Source organism: Fopius arisanus, unplaced genomic scaffold, assembly GCF_000806365.1.
Source record: "Fopius arisanus strain USDA-PBARC FA_bdor unplaced genomic scaffold, ASM80636v1 scaffold00006, whole genome shotgun sequence".
NCBI classification, from domain to species: domain Eukaryota; kingdom Metazoa; phylum Arthropoda; class Insecta; order Hymenoptera; family Braconidae; genus Fopius; species Fopius arisanus.
Window position 1 is genome coordinate 98,445 of NW_011887745.1, and position 21,309 is coordinate 119,753.

General features: G+C 38.4%; 2 protein-coding genes across 2 annotated transcripts; one reads left to right on the forward strand and one right to left on the reverse strand.

Annotated features, from left to right (window-relative positions):
• Positions 1–739: 739 nt before the first annotated feature.
• On the reverse strand, positions 740–4,299 carry LOC105273744 (uncharacterized). The gene is made up of 3 exons (XM_011316351.1): positions 4,145–4,299; positions 3,938–4,062; positions 740–3,132 (listed from the first exon to the last, which is right to left on the reverse strand). The coding sequence occupies exons 1-3, from the start codon at positions 4,297–4,299 to the stop codon at positions 746–748; spliced, it is 2,667 nt and encodes an 888-aa protein (XP_011314653.1). The 3' UTR covers positions 740–745.
• A 373-nt stretch (positions 4,300–4,672) lies between these two features.
• LOC105273566 (uncharacterized) lies at positions 4,673–7,442 on the forward strand. Its single transcript, XM_011316070.1, has 4 exons — positions 4,673–5,067; positions 5,283–5,699; positions 5,783–6,109; positions 6,179–7,442. The coding sequence occupies exons 1-4, from the start codon at positions 4,905–4,907 to the stop codon at positions 7,330–7,332; spliced, it is 2,061 nt and encodes a 686-aa protein (XP_011314372.1). The 5' UTR covers positions 4,673–4,904; the 3' UTR covers positions 7,333–7,442.
• The last annotated feature ends 13,867 nt before the right edge of the window (positions 7,443–21,309 follow it).

Consider the following 21,309-nt stretch of genomic DNA (forward strand, 5'->3'; position numbering starts at 1 on the left):
GAATGGTACGATGCTCGCACAGCCTTCACCTACACGTTTATATCTCTTAATCTCGGCAATATTCGCTACACTAGGATGCAATGCTAAAAGAGGTGAGGAGAAGAGAGAGGTCACGATGTACACGAAAGTGATGTTGGAAAATAGGTAGAGAAGGTGGAAGAAGCCAGTGGCAATTCGCTCGTGCTGTTGCTCTTTCATTTCACGGCTTGGCGCGCCTTGCATTTTAATCAATGTTAACGTGACTTGAGGCAAACAGCCTGGGCTGCCACGATATCCGATGAATATCCTCTATACTCGTCATTTATTGATCTCACAACCTGGATATAGCATGAACATTCGAAAAATTGTTGCATTTACCTCGGCAGTTACTGAATTTTCTTCTAATTGTGAATTTTCTTTGGATGCCCGGGCTGAAATATTCCGCGCTCTCGGAGTCTCTGCGTGACCGGTCGAGATCATAAGTAGTCTCTGCGGGTCTCTGGCAAGGCTTATGATGTGCGTTCGCGTCTCGATGAGTTTTAGGTGGAGAGATCTGAGTCGCTATTTGACTCTCCCGATATTTGACTCTCTATTTAAAAGATTGAAACTTGGAATATTTTTGTATTCGATGATCAAAAAAGAAAATTAATAAAAAAAATAATCCTCTACTGTCTATTAATGAAATAAAAAACCAAATTCATGATCAATTTTTATTAGAAAGTATATTTTATTAACATTTTTAATTTAATTCGTTGTCGAATATTTATTATTCCACTTCAATTGTATTCGTGGGATCAACAATGTAGTGCTGTTTCTTCGAAATTTTCAGAAAAAAACAGATATGTGAAATTTCATTGATGTTCACGGCAATTAAATTATCAGTAAGTGTACATTCATAGACTCCTGAGTAATTGAAATCGGAATTCAAAGAATCATCATTTAGACTGGAATTGAATCGTGGAAGAGTAATGCATTTTTCAATAATAGCACAGTACTGTGAATCGCACTGATCACTACTGCAATAACTCTTGCAATTGCAATTCGAAACTCTCATGAAACACTTGATAATTCCGAACTCAATTCGACCATTAGAATTATATCGAACACAAGATGAATCTGTCTTTTTACAGCGCTTGTACATTGTCGAAATATACAATGATTTGTTTTTCCATAGTCGATAAAATATACTAAGATTGGAGGCTATGAAATCTGCAGACACCATAGCTTCAATGATAGTCCCTGATAGATGCAGTGTTCTCTTTATTATACCTACAATATGTAATTTGGGAGCGATCTCGTGAGATTTATATTTTTTTTCTGGTCTACTTAAACGATCACAAAATTTGCGAATATCACTTGCGGGTTGTAATTGTTCTTTTAGTTCAGGTAGAGCCATGAAGTATGATAGACCCGTTGAAATTTGTAAACCTGCAAATCGTGTTCCTCTGATAAGAGTTTTCAATTGGCCATTGACATGTTCAAAAGCAAAACACGAAGTAACCCAGAGCGGTCCAAAATCTAGAACTACTCCTGGCAAGTGTCGAGTGAGGTGTAAATTGGAGCACATAAATCTAAGGTCATATAAATCCGAAAATCTCAAAACAAACTCAAAAATGAATTTATCTGCAAGGTTTACCATATCCCCTGAAACACTATTCAAACTCAATAAATATATTGCATTAACGAATAGTTGATAATGCTCTAAATATACAGGTGACATAATTGATTCTAAAATGGGAAGGGAGTAATAGTGAAACCAATTTTTCAATTCTGAGGCCTTCAGATAACTTAAATTTTCTGAAATCGCACGAGGTAATCGAGATACAAAAGTAGGGGGTGTCATTGCACAGACTTTATCGTCCACAATTTTTTTAAACTGGAAAAGAGACCAAGGTTTGCTTCTGTACTTTGGTGAGAACCATAAGGTAAGGAGGTCTTTAATAACACCGAGAAAAACACAATGCATAATATCTATGGCAGTACTACGGATATAATTTGATGACAAAGCCGATATTGCGCTGGGTCCTTTTACCCCTTTCGGAGCTTTTCCAGAATCCACTGCCTGCGCAGCGAGGCGATCAGTCTCTTCCTGAGTACGTTCTATTAGATTTCCAATAAATGGATAAACACGAACATTATTATCTTCGTATTGCTGTGATCGAGCCTCACATTTTTGGCAGCCCCATTCGCCATTGTACTGCTTCATATTTAAAAATAAAGCTTTTGCTGGTGCATCACAGGTACCGCATATTACTGCACCTTGGACTCTAACAGGATCATCAAGTCCTGAGACATAAAAATCGACTCCATTCCTCAAAATTTCAATTTCTTCGGATATGAATTGCAGAAATAACTGTGGCAAAGGTTTATTTGGACCAAACCATAAGCCTGCTAAAAGCAAATTCTCTTTTTTGGTTCGTTGATCGTAAGGTAGCTCGTTAATACTTAAGAAAAATGGCCAAACTGAAAACTTTGACGATTTAAATAAAGACACACCATCAGTATTCCACATGAAGGAAATGTTGTTTGGATTGCATAAAATGCTACCTGGCTGGCAAAGTTCTCGGTAGACTTTTCCATCATAAATGTCTTCATAGAATTCGTCATTGATTTTTGTTTTAGTAAATCGATACTGCAAATGATTAACAAAATCTGATCGCCGGTATAATATCTGGAGTTGACTAATTAGTGATATTTCTATAAAATAAGCTACCTGAGTTTCTTCTAAACAGTTTCCACACTGAGTTTTATCGGTTTTGAGTACTTCAAAACACCTGGCACAATAGAATCGTCTCTTCAATGGTGGGTAAGCCTTGACGAAATATTGTTTAAATTTATAAAAAGTCTTTTTGCACTTATTTGGTGTGATACAGACTAATTCGATAAGGTGTAAAATATCAACTAAACAGGCTGCAGAAAATGAATGACGGAGAAATAATGTTAAAACTGCTAGTAAGCTGTCACCAACTGTAAGTCGTGCCCCGGGGTACAGAAGGGGATCTTCCTCTTCCTGGTCTTCGATGTCATCTTCGTCGTAGGTCTCCTCACTACCATCCTCAGAAAAATCTTCTTCTTCACCTTCATCACTAGAGAACCATTGCTCCTCTTCGTTGCGAAGGTTATCATGACTTGGTGTATCTTCTTCTGTTTCACCTAGAGTAAATGATCATCAAACGTTGAGCTAATAAAAATAGCAAGAAAAGTAGTACAAAAAATCTTCATAGGATTATGCTGCCTTCTTTTTGCCATAAATTCGATTTTCACTTAAGAGTTCCCTTAAAAAAACACTCTATTTCCTTTATCGTGAAAATTAAAAATACAAATGAACAACATTTTTTGGGTTGTATCATTATGAATTACAAAATTAATATTTACACGATGAAATCGATGAATTTCTTCTTGAACATTGAATGTCATAGGCACAGTATATTTATTTTAAGAAAAGATTCAGCAGGATGTAATTTTTTTCAGACCGAACATTTTTGTACATTTTTCATTCATTCAATAAAGCAATTTTAGAACGAATCGATCAAAAACTTTTTTTGAAACTTGGAAAATTTTACAAATAGGAGTGGACATGCTCCTGGTTTTTTCTTGCACTTAGGCTCCTTCGTTCCGGCGGTTTATTTATTTTTATTAACTGCCTATTTTCCATGAAATAAAAAATTTTTACTGTAGAGTCATAACCAAATGTTTTTATCATCATAAATAAAGAAACTAATAGGCAGAGTCACTAATTATGTATTGTCTCGCAGTAATCGCAATATTTTTCGTGTTTCTTAATTTTTTGATTCAGTCGGTGAACCGGATGAAAATGTCATCATTGATTATCATTTGTTTTACTGGCTGAATAAAAAATTGAGACAGTAAACACAATATTTTGGTTGCTAAGAAACGCCACAAAATCTCTGACTCGAGCAATAATGCAAGAAAAACGCTATTAATGTCAGATAATTACCATCGTCAGACAAATTTTCTTCACTATTTGAATTGTCCATACTCCTCACGTGGTGAGAAGAATCAGATTCTGTGTCATTACAATCATCTGCAATTCGTGAGACTGTCTCGTAATTCGAAATTTGCCTGGAAAAAAGATTGAAATGAAATAAATAGTCTCTAACCTGCAATATTGGTTTATAATATTTTTATATCAACAACTACTTACCTTTCAGTGACAATGTTATCGGGTATATCTCTGGGGTTAAATTGTGGAACTTTTTCGAGTCTAAATTTTCGTAATTTCTGAGATAGTCGCAATTGACTACGTCGTGAATAATCTCTAAAAAGTATGGGACGAGGAGCAATCTTTTTGGAGGGCATCTTTACAAATTGAAGCATGATAAGAGTTAGATGTGTGCACATATACACATACACACACATACATATACACAGGCATACATGCACGTGGAAAACCTCCAGAAGCGACACCTGTGAATGTCTTCTGCGCTGCTTCCAGCCGTTCGCGCATGTATTTTATTAATGATAAATTGTGATTATCAGTTTCTAAAGACTTCTGAGCAATCCAAACAGTGCAAATCTATTCGGTGACTACTATTTATTAGTTGTGAGATAAATATTTATATTAAAGTGCTCTGCCAAATTTTTCCGCCGAAAAAATTAACATCCGGCCCCCACCGGCCGGCTCGTCGTAACGTGCTGGTGTTCCATGACGCTAAGCCACGCGATACTCGACGCCACGGTGAATTTTCTTTTATGTATAAATTCTAGTTTTGCGTACATAAACCGAGTGAAAGTGTTGAAATACAGATCCAAAATTAAGTGGTATTATAATTACAAAGTGATCAGTGTATTCTGTGGAAAATATAAATACTGCAATTCAGACGAATAATTATTATTATCGATTATTATTCGTGGGTAGAAAAACCCACGCCAGGCAATAACGGTTGTGCATATAAACAAGAAAAATGTTTTTTCTTGGGTATTTTTCGGAGGACCGAACTATCGCCACAATAGATGAAAAAAACATTTGCCAGTTATCGGGCACAAAAAAACCGCTGAAGAAAGGCGAGCACGTGCTAGTACAATGGGGAGAACATCAGCATATTGCCAAGATCATAACCTTCAGTCGTAAGTAAATCATCATGTTTCTCTACCTTTTTTGTCACCCTTGTTCACAGTCGAAATTATGAATAATACTCGAAAAGAAATAATAACCTAAATACTTTTATTGAATTAGCAAACCGAATATTTATGCACACAAAGTAAACGAATTTGATTAAAGTATTTTTTTTCCTCCGTCTGAAATTATTAAAATTTTTTTCCAACAAAAAAATCATCCGCAGAACAACGAAAATATTTGCAAGAACTGGAGTACGACTGGCATACTGAAGAAGTGATTGAACCAGGCATAAAAATTGAGAAACAACGAGAAAAAAATATGGCTAAAAAAAGAGCTTTGGCGAAAGGACGCAAAAATATTGAGGAAGCTAAGCAGAAAAATATTTTGAAATACAATAAATTCCTTATTAAGTCGAAAGACACTGATCAAAAGGTTACCACCAAGGCTGACACAATCAGGTTGATGCGCAAATATAAATGTGACGAATCTATAAAAAAAACAAAAAAACCACATGATGAACAGATAAAAAGTGAGGATGAATTGGGGCTGGACAGGTCTGAGAATGAGGAGAAAGAGGATCCGTTGGAGAAATTAGTAGATGTGGATTCTAGGCCATGCGAATTCTGCGCATCAATCCAAGGTGAGAATCGGTATCAATCGAGTAAGAGAATTGAAAAAATAAAAATAAAAAACGATAAAAAAAGTTTCAACCATTTTTTCCAGATATTATTACGCCTGAAGTAATTACAGCACTTGAGCATTGTGTCGCCCACCTCAAAGTTCATCAGATGAAAAAAAATACAGGACAGCGAAAGAAGTACGCGTGGGAGATTCCAGCATTCGGAAAAGTACAGCTCATTCCGAAATCAAATGTATGGGTGGATGGAGGAGATCTAAATGATTTGCTGAAAGCTTATGGGCACGATTGGAAGGAGCTACTGAGAAGAATTCTGAAGTGGCTGATTGGAGAATCTGAGCTCGCTTCTATGACCGCTGCAGGAACGGGGGAAAAGCCCGGAATACCTCCCGCATTGTACAACGCTGTTCAAAGTAAATGCGTTTTTATTAGATTATGAAATGAAAATTGCATTTAAATTGATTGTTGAATTTACTTCACAGGTTATATACGACTCAATTGTAAAATTGGGTTGGCAAAGGAGAAGAGAAATCCTTTCAATCGAGTAGTCAACTTGATGTGTGGGGCTATGGCTGAAAAATATGGATCGATGAAAATTGAACGCGATGAAGAGAGTGTCGCCGATAATCAAGGCACAAAGGAGGAGATCTTCAGAACAAAATCCGTGCCGAGGAGAAGGGCTAAAAAGAGAGTTGCCACCAAGAGTCCAACCGCAGTCATGAATTCAGATGAGAGCCCTGACATTGACGTTATGAAATCGGAAAAAAGAAGGAAAGTGAGCAAACGTGAAATGATGTGTAGAAAGACAAAGACTGAACCAGTGAAAAATCGGTTTGAGCAGTCGTCCCAGAACTTGAAGACGAGGATTTCAGAGAAAATGAAAAAAATGGGCCAAGCTGATAGTTCCGAAATTGAAGAGGTGCATGATTGGGTGAAATCAATCATCCCAAGTGATGAATCTGGAGTAATGGAAAAAAAGAAAAAAAGTTCAAAGAATAATCGCTCAATCTCTGGAATTTTATTTGCTGACTACGCTGGCTTAGAGAGCGAATCCGGTAAAGAAATGGTCACGTCCACTCCAAACAATTCTTCTGAGAAACGACCTTTAAATATCAACTACTCTAATTATATTGCGAAAAATCGATCATCAAACTCATGCATTTTGGGAGAAATAAGCAGTCCAAGAAATGAAAACAACATTTCTCAAATACTTCCTATAGACAAAGGAAATATTTCAATTCACCCCCTCGAGTCTCAACAACCCACCATAGATGTACCTGGCCAATTAGTCGCACCATTAGTTGATGCAGGGTGCAATGGAGATGAAAGGACTACAACGGCAAAACTTGGCGATGATCAAGTTAATAAAGAGAATCATCACAGTGAACACGCTGCAGTGACTACAAGACAGTGTCACACTGCAGAAGCTTCTCAGCACCCATGGAGCTTCCCGAAATCATCCAATTATCATCAGCCAGTTCATCCAACACTCTATCAAGGTCAATATGATAATACATTTTATCCCGGTTATTTTCAATATTCTCCTGGATTTTATGACCACACAAATCATGCAATCAACCCTGAAATAACTCCTTCTGATGTGTACAATCCCAACTATAATTATTATCAACATTAGAACAATCTCAAAATTCAATTACATGTTTACGACAAATGACTACTATTATCAAAAAATGTTGGCATTTTTTACTGTTTTTTCCAATTAGCCATGCCTAAAAAAAATTCTCATCAATGATATTAATTTGTTAAAAATTTTTAGTATATCATGATGTTCATATTCATTTTCTTTATTTGAGCGCATATTGGTCGCTATTCAAGGAAGAAGAGTTGCACAACTATTTTTTAAATGATGATACAAAAGAATTTTCACTGAAAAAAGGAAATATTGGATATTTCCCAATTGGCGAAAAAATTTGTATTTTCTGTGAATGTTAAGTGGGTTAAGTGGGTTAAGTACCCATAGGAATATTTTCTGAGTTACAACTGTAAGAAAAATAATTGTTTATTTAGGAAAATAATAATAGAAAAATATTCTGTATTTTCAAATAAAAAAAAGGTATTTCTAATGTCAGTATTGCAAGACTGACAGGATACATTTGCAATGAATAAATAAATGAATAAACAAATATTGTCGTAATAATTTGTTATCATAAATAAATTATTCTAGCTACCGTCGCATACAGACGACTTGTAGAGACTGCAGTCTCGGAAAGACTGAGAGATTTTGGAGAGATGCGCGTTACAGTCTCTCATTCACAGACTGTAGTCTTTTTGACACGTTGGTTACGCGTCTCCCAATAATCTCTCTGGTGGCGCGGAGAGAGATCATTCTTGAGACTGAGACGATAGTCTCCAGCACCAAGATAGACTCTCGAATTTTCATCTCGGGTGTTTTCTGTAAAAATCTCGTTGAAAAACAGACAATTAGAATTTCAAGCCCATTCAATGAATATTTTTATTGACGATTTTTCATTATTCATCATTTATGTTTGCATTATTTTCGGAGAATGCCACTGGCCAGTCTATCATTCTTTAATTTCATTGAATGCTAGCATTTATTGCTACTTAATTTATTGCTTAATCATAAACATTGTATATAAAATTATTACGAGACTTTTTCGGAGCATTCCGTAGGCAGTGGAGAGCTTTAATTGTGGTTGAATAGAATATATTTCTCAGCGTGTAGAGTAGAATCTTAAGAATGTACGAACTGCTCTGAAGTGAATGAATATTCGTAAAAAATAAATTTTCTCTCCGTGTCGAGGCTCGATAAACCGTCATGGCAATTCACCCTAGTGAGTTCCACAACTGCATAATTGAGATGAAGAAGAGTAGAGGAGACAAAGAGAGTTAAACCCGAGAATTTTTACCTCCTCCATCTCCAAACATTGCTGAGAGGATATGAAATGGAACCAACTGACAAGCACTTTGATCAGTGAAACAGTAGTGAATAGAAATGTAAACTCTGTCGTTGGATGGTAGCCATCAGTGGTAGAAGAGTTTTACTAGTTTCTTTGTCTACCAAAATGACTGAACAGGAGATTTCAGGAGTTTAAGTGGAAGACAAAGATAGTTCTACAGAGGTAAAAAAACGAAATTGTGAAAGAAAAGCCGACAGAAAGTCCGTAGACTGTGAGAGTTTTCTTCGTGACCACTAGAAAGAACGTAAAAATAGAAGAAAGAGATAACCGAGAGCTTCTGCGATAATACAACGTGAAGATGAAACAAAAAACTTGGGAAAAATCATTTCTCGTAACTCTGGAAAACTCGTTCATTGAGCTCACACTGACTTGAACATTCCCTCAACATTATTAGCTTTTCTAATTATTGCCTCATCACGCAGATAAATAAGACCACCTGAATCTCAAATTATCAGTTAAATTGTCAATCGAATGAATAATTAATCATTTATTCAAGTAACATAATTCAGTACTCAAACAGAATTAATGATAATTAATGAAGTTTATGCAAGGATATATCCATATCCATACATGATCATCTTTTACAGTATTTTACAATATGATGATTATCATCGGAAAATCATGGGGATATTACTCGGAGAAATAACGTACTGAGAAAATATATGTTTCATTCAAGTGAATGGGTCACTGAAAAAATATGTTTTTTTTTTGTCCGTGAGTGCAGGTCATGAGGGGTGAGGGCAATTGGGATTTAGACAAATGGTAGAGTTATCGGGTAGAAGGCAGGATGAGGGGATGCTCAACGTGTAATTGAGGCTCATTGTTGACTTGCGATAGACAACCGGGTACTGGTGTTTTGCATAACCCACGGTGACACAGTTTGCTCTTGTACAAATCGATATTTTCACGGACATATATGCACTCGACATATTGCTGAACCCTCGTCGAATCGGCCTCTGTCTATCTCGTCCCCTGTGTCAGAGTCATGTGGGAGCTGCATCCGGTCTGATTTAGCACTGATTACTCATTTAGTGGGAGATGGAGAGGCATTCGAGGAATAACTCGATTGCATTGTCATGAAGTCGATGTTTGAAGGGTCAAGTTAAAGTGAACGATTGATATTTCCCTACTACGAGAAAATTGAAATGGTGACATGATCCCTAATCCTGAAACGCTGAAATACTCAACGCAGCTGAAGCCCTAGGTAAGTCTCGTCTAGAAGTGAAATCCTGGGGCCCTTTCGAAATCGGTGGTCAAGCGGTCGAGCGGTCGAGCCCTGGATATAAACTCTCAGCTCCTGGTTCAAGCTGCAACGAGAAAGAGAGTATGAGCCAGGGGGTAAGGGAGCAAAGATAAAAGGTAGCAGGGATTATAAAGGGACAGGCACGTGAGGTAACGTGGCACGTGTACATAGGCCTCGTGTCTGTAGTTTCAAACCGGTGGTTAGATTCACGGGTTGGCAAGTCTAGTTTATAGCCAGAGGCTTCGAATTCTGCAGTAAAGCGAACGTAGCGTCCCAACAAGCTCCCATAAATTCATTAATCGCCCTCGGGCAGGAAGGGCTGGATATGAGGCTTGTGCGGGTGGTACTATTGCTGTAGGTTACCTGCAAGGTTTTTAAAGGGGTGACAAGGGGGCTTGGGGGTTAAGGGAGGTGAGGTAGAGTGGGATGGGGTGGAATGGGGTGAAATGGGATGGAATGGGGATGAAGAGAAGACGAGGAAGGGTAGAATACCCTCGGATTGAGCCGGGGTTGTGAGATTTAAGCAAATTGCGATTACTCCGTTAGCTAAATAAGATTATTAACCAGCCAGTCTTATTTATGCCTGTGTTCAGACCATTATTCAGAGGTACGGGGATTGTGAAAGTGGGCAATGGTAGATGGGGTGTACGTGGAAGTTACAGGGCTTGTTGGAGACTACACGTGCAGACGTCGTAATACGCAATAGGGTTGCCTCCAACACCTCCACTATTTATCGTTAACGCTAGCTGTTTATATTCATACTGACCCGAAACATAGATTTTAATTGAACTGTCTCCATTGCGCATTGTTCTCCAGGTACTGGGGGGTGTGTCTTCATTATCAATTCGGTATCAATGGGTATTAATTGAGTGGGTGGATTGCCGAGTGATCGTAAAATTGGGAAATTCAACGGAGTATCCGGTTTCAGTGGCGTGGGTGGGAATAAGTTATTTCTAGTGATCCATCGAATTACGGGAATCCTCGGGATTTTTTTTATTGTTTATTGTCCACGAGTTGTTGATAAGTTATTTACTAAGTTATTTGTTGGGAGAAATGTGTGTGAATACAAAAAATTGAAAATTAAATGGATTCCATGAAAGAAGTGATGCAAATTTAATTAATCAGACATTCATTTGGATGCTGATGTGTCACCGATATTTATTTATAATCGGTAAGAAAATTCTTGGATCACCGATCGATCGGATTGATCTTCTCGGCAGTTACCGACTGATGGGTTAAATCGATCTGGATCTCGATCGATATTTGAGTCGCTGCGATACCGAACGGTTAGATGGCGCCATCGTCTCCAAAATTTCACCTAATCAAAATTATTTTAAACACTCAAATTGACTAATTAAGACAACAAGAAAATTAAATATAGATTTTAAGCAATTGCTGGTTCATGTATTTAGTTGGTGGGAATATTTTTATTTTCGCGGTGTGAAAATTTTTCCCTCTTCCCTTTTTTCCCTCGACGAAAAGTAATTTTTATTTTGACTACCGAGCAGTCCCCAGTGATTTACATATCAACCAGGTACATTATCCGTATCATGACATCAGCATTGAATCAGATCTCGACAAAAATCTCAAATGGGTTCAATCTCCATATGCTTATTTTCCGAATAGTCCCTTTCCGATTAGAATGCCTCTTGTCAAGCCTTTATTAGTGATATGATCTTCAACGCCATGAAATGCTCCCGTATAATCCTCTTCATCCAGGGGGAACCACACGACGAGATAACCGTCAGGATTTGCGTCACGATGTGAATCGACCAGTGGTTGGAGGCAAACGGACTTTTCCTGTAGTCATTAAGGGCCCGAGATCCCTTTTTAGGTCTTGACGAATGGCACTGGCATGAGGATTCTGTGGTACTCCTTGTTGTAACAATAGTCAATAATGCGGGGGCCTGTTACCCTTATCAGCTGAATCTCGGGATACCCTGGAGATATGATCAATCCGGAGAGGATTGATAGCTCCCCTGTTCGACGTCCAAATCCCAGACCGATGTTTTTTCGTTTTTAACTCTGTACGACAATCCAGAACTGTTAGAGAAAGATGTTTCAATCTTTTTTCGTGGAAATCCCAGCCTCCAATAATCATCTTTTCATATTTCCAGGGATTAAAATTGATTCCCGAATGTCCCATCCCGTGAATATCCGCCCTCCCGTGGAATACAATAAATAATCCCAGGACAAGATATTTCTCATTTTCCTTTTAAACAACGAAATAGTTTCGATCAAAACTCGGGAATAAAATGATTTTCGTGGGAGTAAGAGATTTTTTTTCTCTGTGAAGAAAAATGAGTGAATTACGATGAATAATTTATACAGGACTTTATATGATTAAAGATGAAATATTTTGTGGCCTGAATTATAATAATATTATTTGATAGAACGATTGATATGTCAACTGATACCCCAAAATATTCCATCCAACTAAAGTATATTCCATAAATATAAGAAATGAGATAGGGGCGTGTCTGGATGGTCTCGATGTTAGTCTGGAATAAAAAGGGAAAGATTGTGAATGAGAATGGGAGATTTCTGGACAATCTGTGGGAGCATCGATGTCCTACAAAATACGAGACTAGGAAGGACAAGACGGTTTGACATATTTTCGGAGATTCCTTTGTATTTTCATTTGCGGCCACTCAAGCCCGCTGCCATGATATTTTTCTCCTCTCTTTTTCATTTATCCCTCCCTTTTTCTAGCTCCAAGAGCCATTGTTGCCTTTATTGCCAGGAGAGAATTCCCACAGCGACTACAAACGTCATCCCGCGTTCGTCTCCCTCTCTTTTTTCAGTAATAAAAAGGTGGATGGATACCTGGACCATTCAATGGGCCTCTTTCGTTCTGATATACAAGGCAAATATGTTTCATATGTGGTGTGAATATTTTTATGTTATTTATTGTCTCATTGTCGACGATTCAGTCGGAATTGTTCAATTACTTTTTTTTGACAATTCATTGCAATTCAAGTTCCTGGCGAATGCATGATACACATTTGTACATATAAATTGGCATTTTTTTTTTCATCGCATATGTTTCGGGGGACGTTCATTAATGCAATTAAAATAACAAAATTCTCGAGGATACCTGTGAAATTGTGCATGACCGGGTAAATAATAGTCGAGTGCCCCTGATTTTTTCCGGACGATGATGCGAAATTTAAATGTTGCCCTCGGCGTTCGGTGATTCGCGTCACTAGCCCGAAAAATCGCCGAAACACTGTACCCCATTTTTGGCAAAGCCCACCGGTGTAAAACCCAAAGCGGTATAAATATCCGGAAGCTCCGCGGGCCATTATCCCGAGCCCCTGGTCATAAAAGTTAACAAAATTTTATGATCAGGCAAGAATTTTCTGTCGAAATTTACGCGGTTCTTCTACATTCGCAACCCCAAATTTGGTAGAGCCAAATGCTACCGTGTCGTGTCCATCGCGAATACCACCGAAGATTTACAAGTATTTTATAATTTCATCTATGGCTTCAAGAATTTGCAATTTGTCCGGCACGAGATAACCAAAAAAGCTCATACACAAAAAAGCTGATTCCATTCACTTCAGGCATTTCTACTTATTCATTCATTTTGTATATCCCATTCAAAACGATTAAATTGAAAAATATTGCAAACAATCTTAATTCTGAATTTATAACAAACAGATAAATGGTGAATGTAGGGAAGACGATCCTCCCATAATTTGCACTATTACATTTTAATTACATAAAAAAAAAACATGTCCATATTATCCCCTGCCCCTCCCCTGCCTCAATTTTTAAAAATAATAAATTTTATTTAGGTTTTTTCTCTCGATTGTCATCCGCACCTCGTGCGTGTCCATCGAAGGTCCGAACATATTCCGGGATATTTCACTCCCTCGAATTGAAATTCTAGTAAAAATAATGCCAAGTATCAGTGCACCAGCATTTTCACCCGGGCATCGTGCCAGTAAGATGGATTTTTTCGCTTATGCGATACTTTCATTCATCTTTTATTTTCTAATGAAAAGAATATTCGTGCCGTCTCCGGAGTCAGCCATTTCTGGGCACTCCGGTTGTGAGTGAGAGAGTTGTGAGACTGATATGAGAGGAGTAATGGAAGTGCCCAACAGTCTGACGATTTCACCCGAATTTCATAACGTGTACTGGAATGGCGATGTCGTTGGTACATACCCGACGATATATCCGTCAGAATTCGAGGCACATAGCAGTCTCAGCACGGACCTTTCCCCCTCCTACGTAAGACCATATCTTATTTCTACTTTCATTGCCCTCCCCCTGCACTAGCTAAATTCAATTCAATTCAAACTAAAAGTCAAATATCTTCATTTCAAATAATTCGAGTACATCAGATTGGCATGTCATTGACGAAATCTTCAGAAAATTCCTGTAACTTAGTATCTCCATAAATTAATATATCTATTTATAATGTATTCATACGATTGAATACACAACAAAAAAAAAATATGATAAGCTAAAGATTATGATCACAATCTTGTGGAAATAGATCGGCGACGAATTCCATTCCCCGATTTTTTCGTTGGAGAATTCCAACGAAATTCAACGTGTAATTTTCTTACAGCGCTGGATTACGGTGTTCTTATATAATTTGAATTTTTTTATGGACGTTGGTCTAATGGGAAGACCATCTAATTTCCAGCACTTTGATTCCCTCCCCTGGCGAGCCAATGTCCCCGTAAAATCCATATCCATCCGGTTTCCACGTCGTCCTGCTCGCCGTACGTGCTGTGAATTGGAAATATATTTTATTGCAACCCTTCTGGACTAGAAGGGAGGTTTGAGTTGGCCTCAGCTCTATAATACAACCAAAGCCAACGAGAACCCGTGATAATTTCATTTTTTCATGGCGCGGGTAAACCATTTTCCACGAGGAAATCCAGAAGTGGCTGGTTGGTATGCACAACCGGTAACACACGTTCCATTCCTATTGAAGGATTGGATGAAGGATTGGATGAAGGATTGGATGAAGGATTGGATGAAGAGAGAATGAAGGGAGAGGGTTGCAATGAGAGATGATGAATACACGAGTCTACCTAGATTTCATGCTTACGGTTACATATCATGTGGATGTTTTCAGCTGGCGTAAAAGCTTTTACCTGATCCAACTGTGGGAGTTGTTGGTGCTTTTGCTTAAAAGCTAGAAACTATGTTTATTACGCAGATAGATCCGCTCCCAGGAATACTCGTGGTGAAAATTAAATTAGGGGAACAGGGGGTTTCAGCTGGCTCAACTATTCGATTGGCTTTGATCAAGCTATTGATTACTTTCTGCTTCAGTACAGAAGCCATGACTTTGATTATTATTATTATTATTCATTTTCCAGGATTTTTATGGTATAAATTTATCAACTGCTGGGAATCCTCATTACGAATTACACTTGCAATTTTTTTAAATCGGTTAATTTTTCTAAATATTCTGGTATTTCTCAGGTTTCAGGTCCTCATGACGATGAGAAATAGTGAAAACGTGAAAAATTCAATTCAGTGATTGAAAAAATTTTGAGGAATTTTAAATTTTAATTAAAATTTTTTTTTTCTTTTGAATTCATTGGCAATTCCTTGAATCGGTCTTCCGAGCCCCCAAAAAATCAGCCAGTGATTTTGATCACTCAAGATTAAATACAGTGGTAGAGCAAATTGTCGATGTTTTTTGTGGAAACCCGGAGACTGTGTTACTTACCCAAGAAACAGGTAGTTTAGCACATGCTCGAGGGAATACAGCTGGTAGAAATAGAATTAGGAGAAGAATGAGGACTGAGTTATTGAACGGACCGTTCGATTGCCTCCGGCGAAACAACCAATTACTTCAGCTCCTGATCCAAAAGGAACTAATCATTGAGTGTCATACAAATAAATCGGATGGTACCACGATGACTCCAGTTTTACCCCTAAAAATAGTCGATTGTGGGGATTGTTATCTTGACGTTAAATCATTTGTCCATGCAAGTTGATTTATTAATTCAATTTACCGGGATAATCAAATCTCATCATTACGGGAATGACGGCAATCATCCACCCCTGTATCATGACTAGCGAGAGTTTGCCTGTCGCGTGAATCTCGTGAGTTACAAACTAGCAGCACAAACGGTGGGCGTCTTGTCACTTCAACTTCCCTGAAATACTGACCACCACTCTCCCTCGATGACAAAGCACAATAAATTCATAGAACAAGTATGCACAAGCAAGTCGACAAGTTGAATAACTCAATTAGTTTCCAGTGTCGATCGACGCGAATTAGTTTCGCACGGAACAAGAATTTCCACAACCCACAAGTTCCTATGAATGACTTCTCCTTCCCATTTTGGTTGATATTTATTTATTCTCTCATTAAAAACAATGACCAAACTTGTTTGATGACCATGAATTTTTTTTTTAATGAATTGATATTTAAAATTGATATATCCCAGTGTCGAGTGAATTATAACGATAAAATTCACTGAAAAATATGGCTCCACCAAGATAGCATGTCCAACACCATTATACACTCTTCATCCAAGGGTAACACGAAAGTAAGAGGAATTGTTGAGAATTTCCCCTGAATGTAGATGTTCTGTAAATGTTTGCCGTGAAGTGAGACACCGAGGATGTATTGTACCTGCAATTTCCGAAAATGAGAGGCATTCGTTGCTTGTCATCAGAGAAGACGCTTGCCACTTGGTTGTAATGAGGTGAAGGGAGAAAGTCTGGAATATCGCAGTTCGGATGAGACGAATTATCCTCAAGATTGAATCAACTATGGGTCCCCGAGCAAATACTTAATTAGTTGGCTATTATTTGCGCGAAAGGAGGCAAGAAACTTGATTCAAGTGCAACGAGATTGTTAAGGAATACAGACTATATACAGTCCCATGGGTTCTATTATGGGTACATGAAGAGCCCACTTTGCTGCATTGTCCCGCCTATCGCGGTGGAGGTTATAGCTACGATGCCATTATTTTATGAGGTAAAATCGATTATTATGTGTAACGCAATGATAAAAGCGACAGGGAAAATTGCTAGATAATTGGGGGTTTATCATTTTGTAACGATCAATATACTATTATCGAAGCTACTTTTTCTCTCCAGATGTCCCCCGCAACAGTATGTTATGTACTGAATTTTGGTTAATTATTTTTGAATAAATAGAGATACAGCAGTGTGACACTTTGCAGTATGACACTTGCTACTGATGATCACTCCAAAATTTATTTAATAATAATATTACCCCTCAAAATATTCAAAAAAATATTATAATGCAAATATATTAGTCCGAAAAATGTTGCAAATCGAGATGGTACGATATTATGTTATTTCTTTCAATATTACAAGTAGAAAATGATTTCATGAATGAATCATGAAAATTCTAGTCACCAAGAATTGAGCACGCGTTTTGAATATTGAGTGTATTGAATATTTACAGACAGTCGTTCTCAAAGTTCGAAATCCCCAAGGATCTACGACTCCGTGCAGTTCTCACCGGCAAAGCCTATTTCTCGGTTCACGCTCCACTGAAGAAAAGTGTGAAATAGTCTTCCTCATCTTCTAACACCTTGATACATCCTCTGTCCCTCATGGATCTTCATCCGGTAGCTCAGTCAACAGAGGGACAAGTGTTTACTCGTGCGCACAAGTTCACTTGCCTTATGTACACAACTCATATCTCGGATCTCTCATCCTCCATACGAAAATTTCAACGCGGCTTTCATTGAAGGTCGTCAGTACCTAGTAATTGCTCTCTATTCGATTGTTTGCGTATGCAAAATCAGAATGAAGAGGATGAATCACTTCTGTCTCTACACATGGTGTCCAATATTCATGAGCCATTTCCACATTTTTCCACACTCTCTGGAACTAATTTGCTGAATGTCCCGCAGGAAAATCTGGGGAAATCCCATTGGTGGTCCAGAAGGCCGATGCACTCGAGATTCAGTGGACCGAGAGAATTTCTTTGAGGCCCCACGCGGTGGATTTCTTTTTCTTTGCTCCCGCCGTATGCCATTTTTGAGACGATTTGTCACCTGCCCCCGTCATACGTTCAGCCCGGCATATGAGCTCGAAGGAATGACTTGAGATTTCATTTGCGGGTGGTCCACTGTATGGCGACACGCCTCGCAGAATTACTCCAGAGGTTTTTGGTGTGTGTCGGATGGAGTGGGAGATGTGGGCGGGGGATTCTAAAAAAAAAGCGGTCATGTTTGAGTCAGCGCCTATGAATGGATGACCGTTGTGTCTCACCATTCATAGAGTACTCACTCAATTTCATCTCTGTCAACGGAGAAAAGATTTTTTTCTCTGTGTATTAACGAGTCTCGTGCTCGATGAGAGCTCATGTATTTTCTCAGTCGATGCTGATTCGAATAATTTGAAGTGAGCGCGTGCGTTACCATTTGAATAATTTCAATTCAGGCTCTGGTTTTTAACGAGTGTACTTGAAACGACAACTGAATGGCGGAATGAATCCTGAATCAAGGGAGAATGCTGGGATTTGATCGGTTATTCTGCTGGGTTCATTAGCGCAGCTGTAGAAAATTGACGAATTCAGTTTTGAAGAGGCTCGTGCCACTTGGAAAAAGCCAAACTTATCAGTAGCTCTTCCACACATTGATGTGGCCAAGAGGTTTCCACTGCTCTTGATATGTTTTCAAGTTTGTAGGCGGTCTGTTGAAGCTAAAATGTTGCCACTCGAGATGTTCACTCTCAAGAATCATGGAAACGCCGTTTGAGAGCACTCGTGCATTGGTTTTACGGAATGGTTGCCCTTTGATATTCTGCGGTTGTAGGTCATGTGTAGTCTATCCATTAGTGTATAAAGAATCCATCCACCGATGGAAAGATTACAGTGCACACACATTGGGATTCCTCCGGAAACATTCACAATTTACCAGCTGTACGAAAATCCCTTCTGCTCACTATTTCAAAAAGAGAGAAATTCGTCAAAAAAATTCGAGTGCCAGCACTCGAAAAATCACGATCTACTCTCTACTGAAATTCAAGTGCCATTCCTTCAATAATAAATCAAATATTTACCGTAACATTTATTGAAAGACCACTAGCCAATTTTTCCTCTGTCGAATATTCATGAGGGATAGTATAAAAATCTTCTGTGATAGGTTGAGTTTAATTACATAATGACACATTTAGAATATATTGCGTGTCGAATAATAACAGATAAAAATGGAACGAATAAATATGTTTGTAGATCTGCAATAACTGAAAATGACTGGAAAATCTTGAAAAATGTCGCGCAAAGATTTCGATTTGATAGAAATGGTGCATTTTCCTGGGTGTATATACTATAGGATTTTCCAAAGGAATTTCTTTCCGTGTATTCAGGGGTTTTGAAGTTTATTACACACACAAGTCACCGACTTCTCACCCCTTTTTCGATTTATCGTCGGCCCAACGTCGACGATATTGACCCCCTTTTGCCGAACTCCAAACAAAGCCCTTCACCCTGTTGTACTTTATTAAGGAATTTGGTACGTCTAGCAGACGCCTGGGGTGGAATAAATCTGCGGTGGCAAAAGTCTCCCCTTTCAGACTTTTGGGAAAATACTCACCCAACCCAAATAGGTTTCGTGTTTCCATCAGGGTTGTAACCACTACGACTCGAGGTACCTCTTGGTAGAAGTAATTGCATCTCAGTTATTGCGACCAATAATGTTTGGCTTGAGAAAGTCGCCACTTTATAGTGTCAATAATGGCGCTGGCTCTCTATCAAATCTGTCATTTCAAAGGTCTGAATTGGAAAACGTTAGTACAAAGTGCCGATAGAATTTCTTCAATTTCCGAGGGGAGACCCACCACACGGATTTCCATAGAGCTCGAGACTTTATGTGGGGCTTCTCTTCATCTATTCTTTCCTTTTTTTTCTTCTTTTTCTTTTAATATTCCGCTTCGATGTATTGGTTTTCTTCAGAGCGATTTCATTTGGGTCAAGCGGAACAGGTTGACATTGATGAGGTATCTTTGAATCCTTTGCAGTGACATTTGCGTGTAACAAATCAGGACGATAGTAACTGCAGCGGTATGCTGGTGCCTTTGAAGGGCGCATCCTTTATGTGGTTTTAGACCTGCAGGGCGCATTCAATGAGCCCTGGACTATAGTCCGGAGATCTTTCCATCCGCTCGAACCATTCAATTCCCAATTAGTTCAGGGAAGCTGCAATCTTTGAGGTACCGGTGCAGCTTCAAACTGCCCAAGAAAATTCCTCGCATTATAAGTCTTTGGTTACATTTGCATTTTCCCTGTGGTCATTTTTTTAAATATTATTATTTATATAAATTTAAATGACAAACAATTTTTTTCCTCAGGATGATACTACGGACACGATGTTGGTTTCCAACAGGATTTTTGATATTCAATAATATTGTTTTCCACTCTTTTCACTGGAGAATAATTAAATTATTCATGAAAGCATTCTTTCTCCGTGTTATTTCGATAATCCTCATCCCCGCGGGCCACAACCAATATTGAATTTTCTGATTGAAATGAGAAGAAAAGTTGTCATCACTCGTACGATGTACCGTTAATGGATGGGTATTATCCGATAGGGGGTTGTTATTCGCATTGAATTTTGTTTCAACTTTTTGCCACTGAATAAAAGCATTGTATTCGGAAAATGTTGGATCCCTCGGTCCACCGTGAAATCCCAGTCGAGAGGAATATAATGTTGTACGCTAGCAATCCCCGAATCCTATATGAAAATCCAGGCGAAATTTCCGATGTTTTCTATTTCGATGGAATTTTACACGAAAGTGCGAATGAAGTTTCAGTAAGTCTGGTAATTACACCGGGTGTAGAAGCACGTCGCAACCAATTCCCCTGTATGAGAATATTTTCCAGCTGGACAGCCCTAAAAAAGGGATAAATAAAGGGTTCCAACTGTCATGCTGCATCTGGAGTGTCTGCTCTCGGGGATATTCGATGTATCAAGTTGTTTTTTCGAGTGTTGGGAATGACAAATGGACGCGAAAGGCAATAACCTGACAAAATGAGGGAGCAATCAGCTTCTCAGCAGGATATACCCAGTACGTATCGGGTTGGGCTTCCGAGCAAACACATTACGTCGATGGGTGTGATATCAATACGATCCAACCCCAGGCATTAGTGACTGCCATGTATCATATCAGGGGTTATCACCCAACAGCAGATGCCAGTTGCGCAGGTTTCTCATACCAAATGTGCCCGGCGAAAAATAAATGTACTCTGATTTAATTATGCCAACGAAATTTAGTACGGAGAGACAAACATCAGAAATGACAGCCACCAGAAAATTAATCTCCTCTCACAGTAAATGAATTCTCGAGCCTCTGAAATTGCATTATACTCACATTTGCTAAATTAAAGAGAAAAGAAACAAATTTGAATCAAGCAGATTTTTCATTCTCGGATATTCCATTTTCAGTGGGATATCAATGAAAAATTGTT

Bases quoted from the DNA above. Each gene is read 5' to 3' on its own strand.
- LOC105273744 (XM_011316351.1), bottom strand. From the start codon at position 4,299: ATGCCCTCCAAAAAGATTGCTCCTCGTCCCATACTTTTTAGAGATTAT. The intron at 4,063-4,144 runs GTAAGTAGTTGT...TCTTTTTTCCAG, and splicing joins GATAACATTGTCACTGAAAG to GCAAATTTCGAATTACGAGA. The intron at 3,133-3,937 runs GTAATTATCTGA...CATTTACTCTAG, and splicing joins AGAAAATTTGTCTGACGATG to GTGAAACAGAAGAAGATACA.
- LOC105273566 (XM_011316070.1), top strand. From the start codon at position 4,905: ATGTTTTTTCTTGGGTATTTTTCGGAGGACCGAACTATCGCCACAATA. The intron at 5,700-5,782 runs GTGAGAATCGGT...CATTTTTTCCAG, and splicing joins ATTCTGCGCATCAATCCAAG to ATATTATTACGCCTGAAGTA. The intron at 6,110-6,178 runs GTAAATGCGTTT...TTTACTTCACAG, and splicing joins ATTGTACAACGCTGTTCAAA to GTTATATACGACTCAATTGT.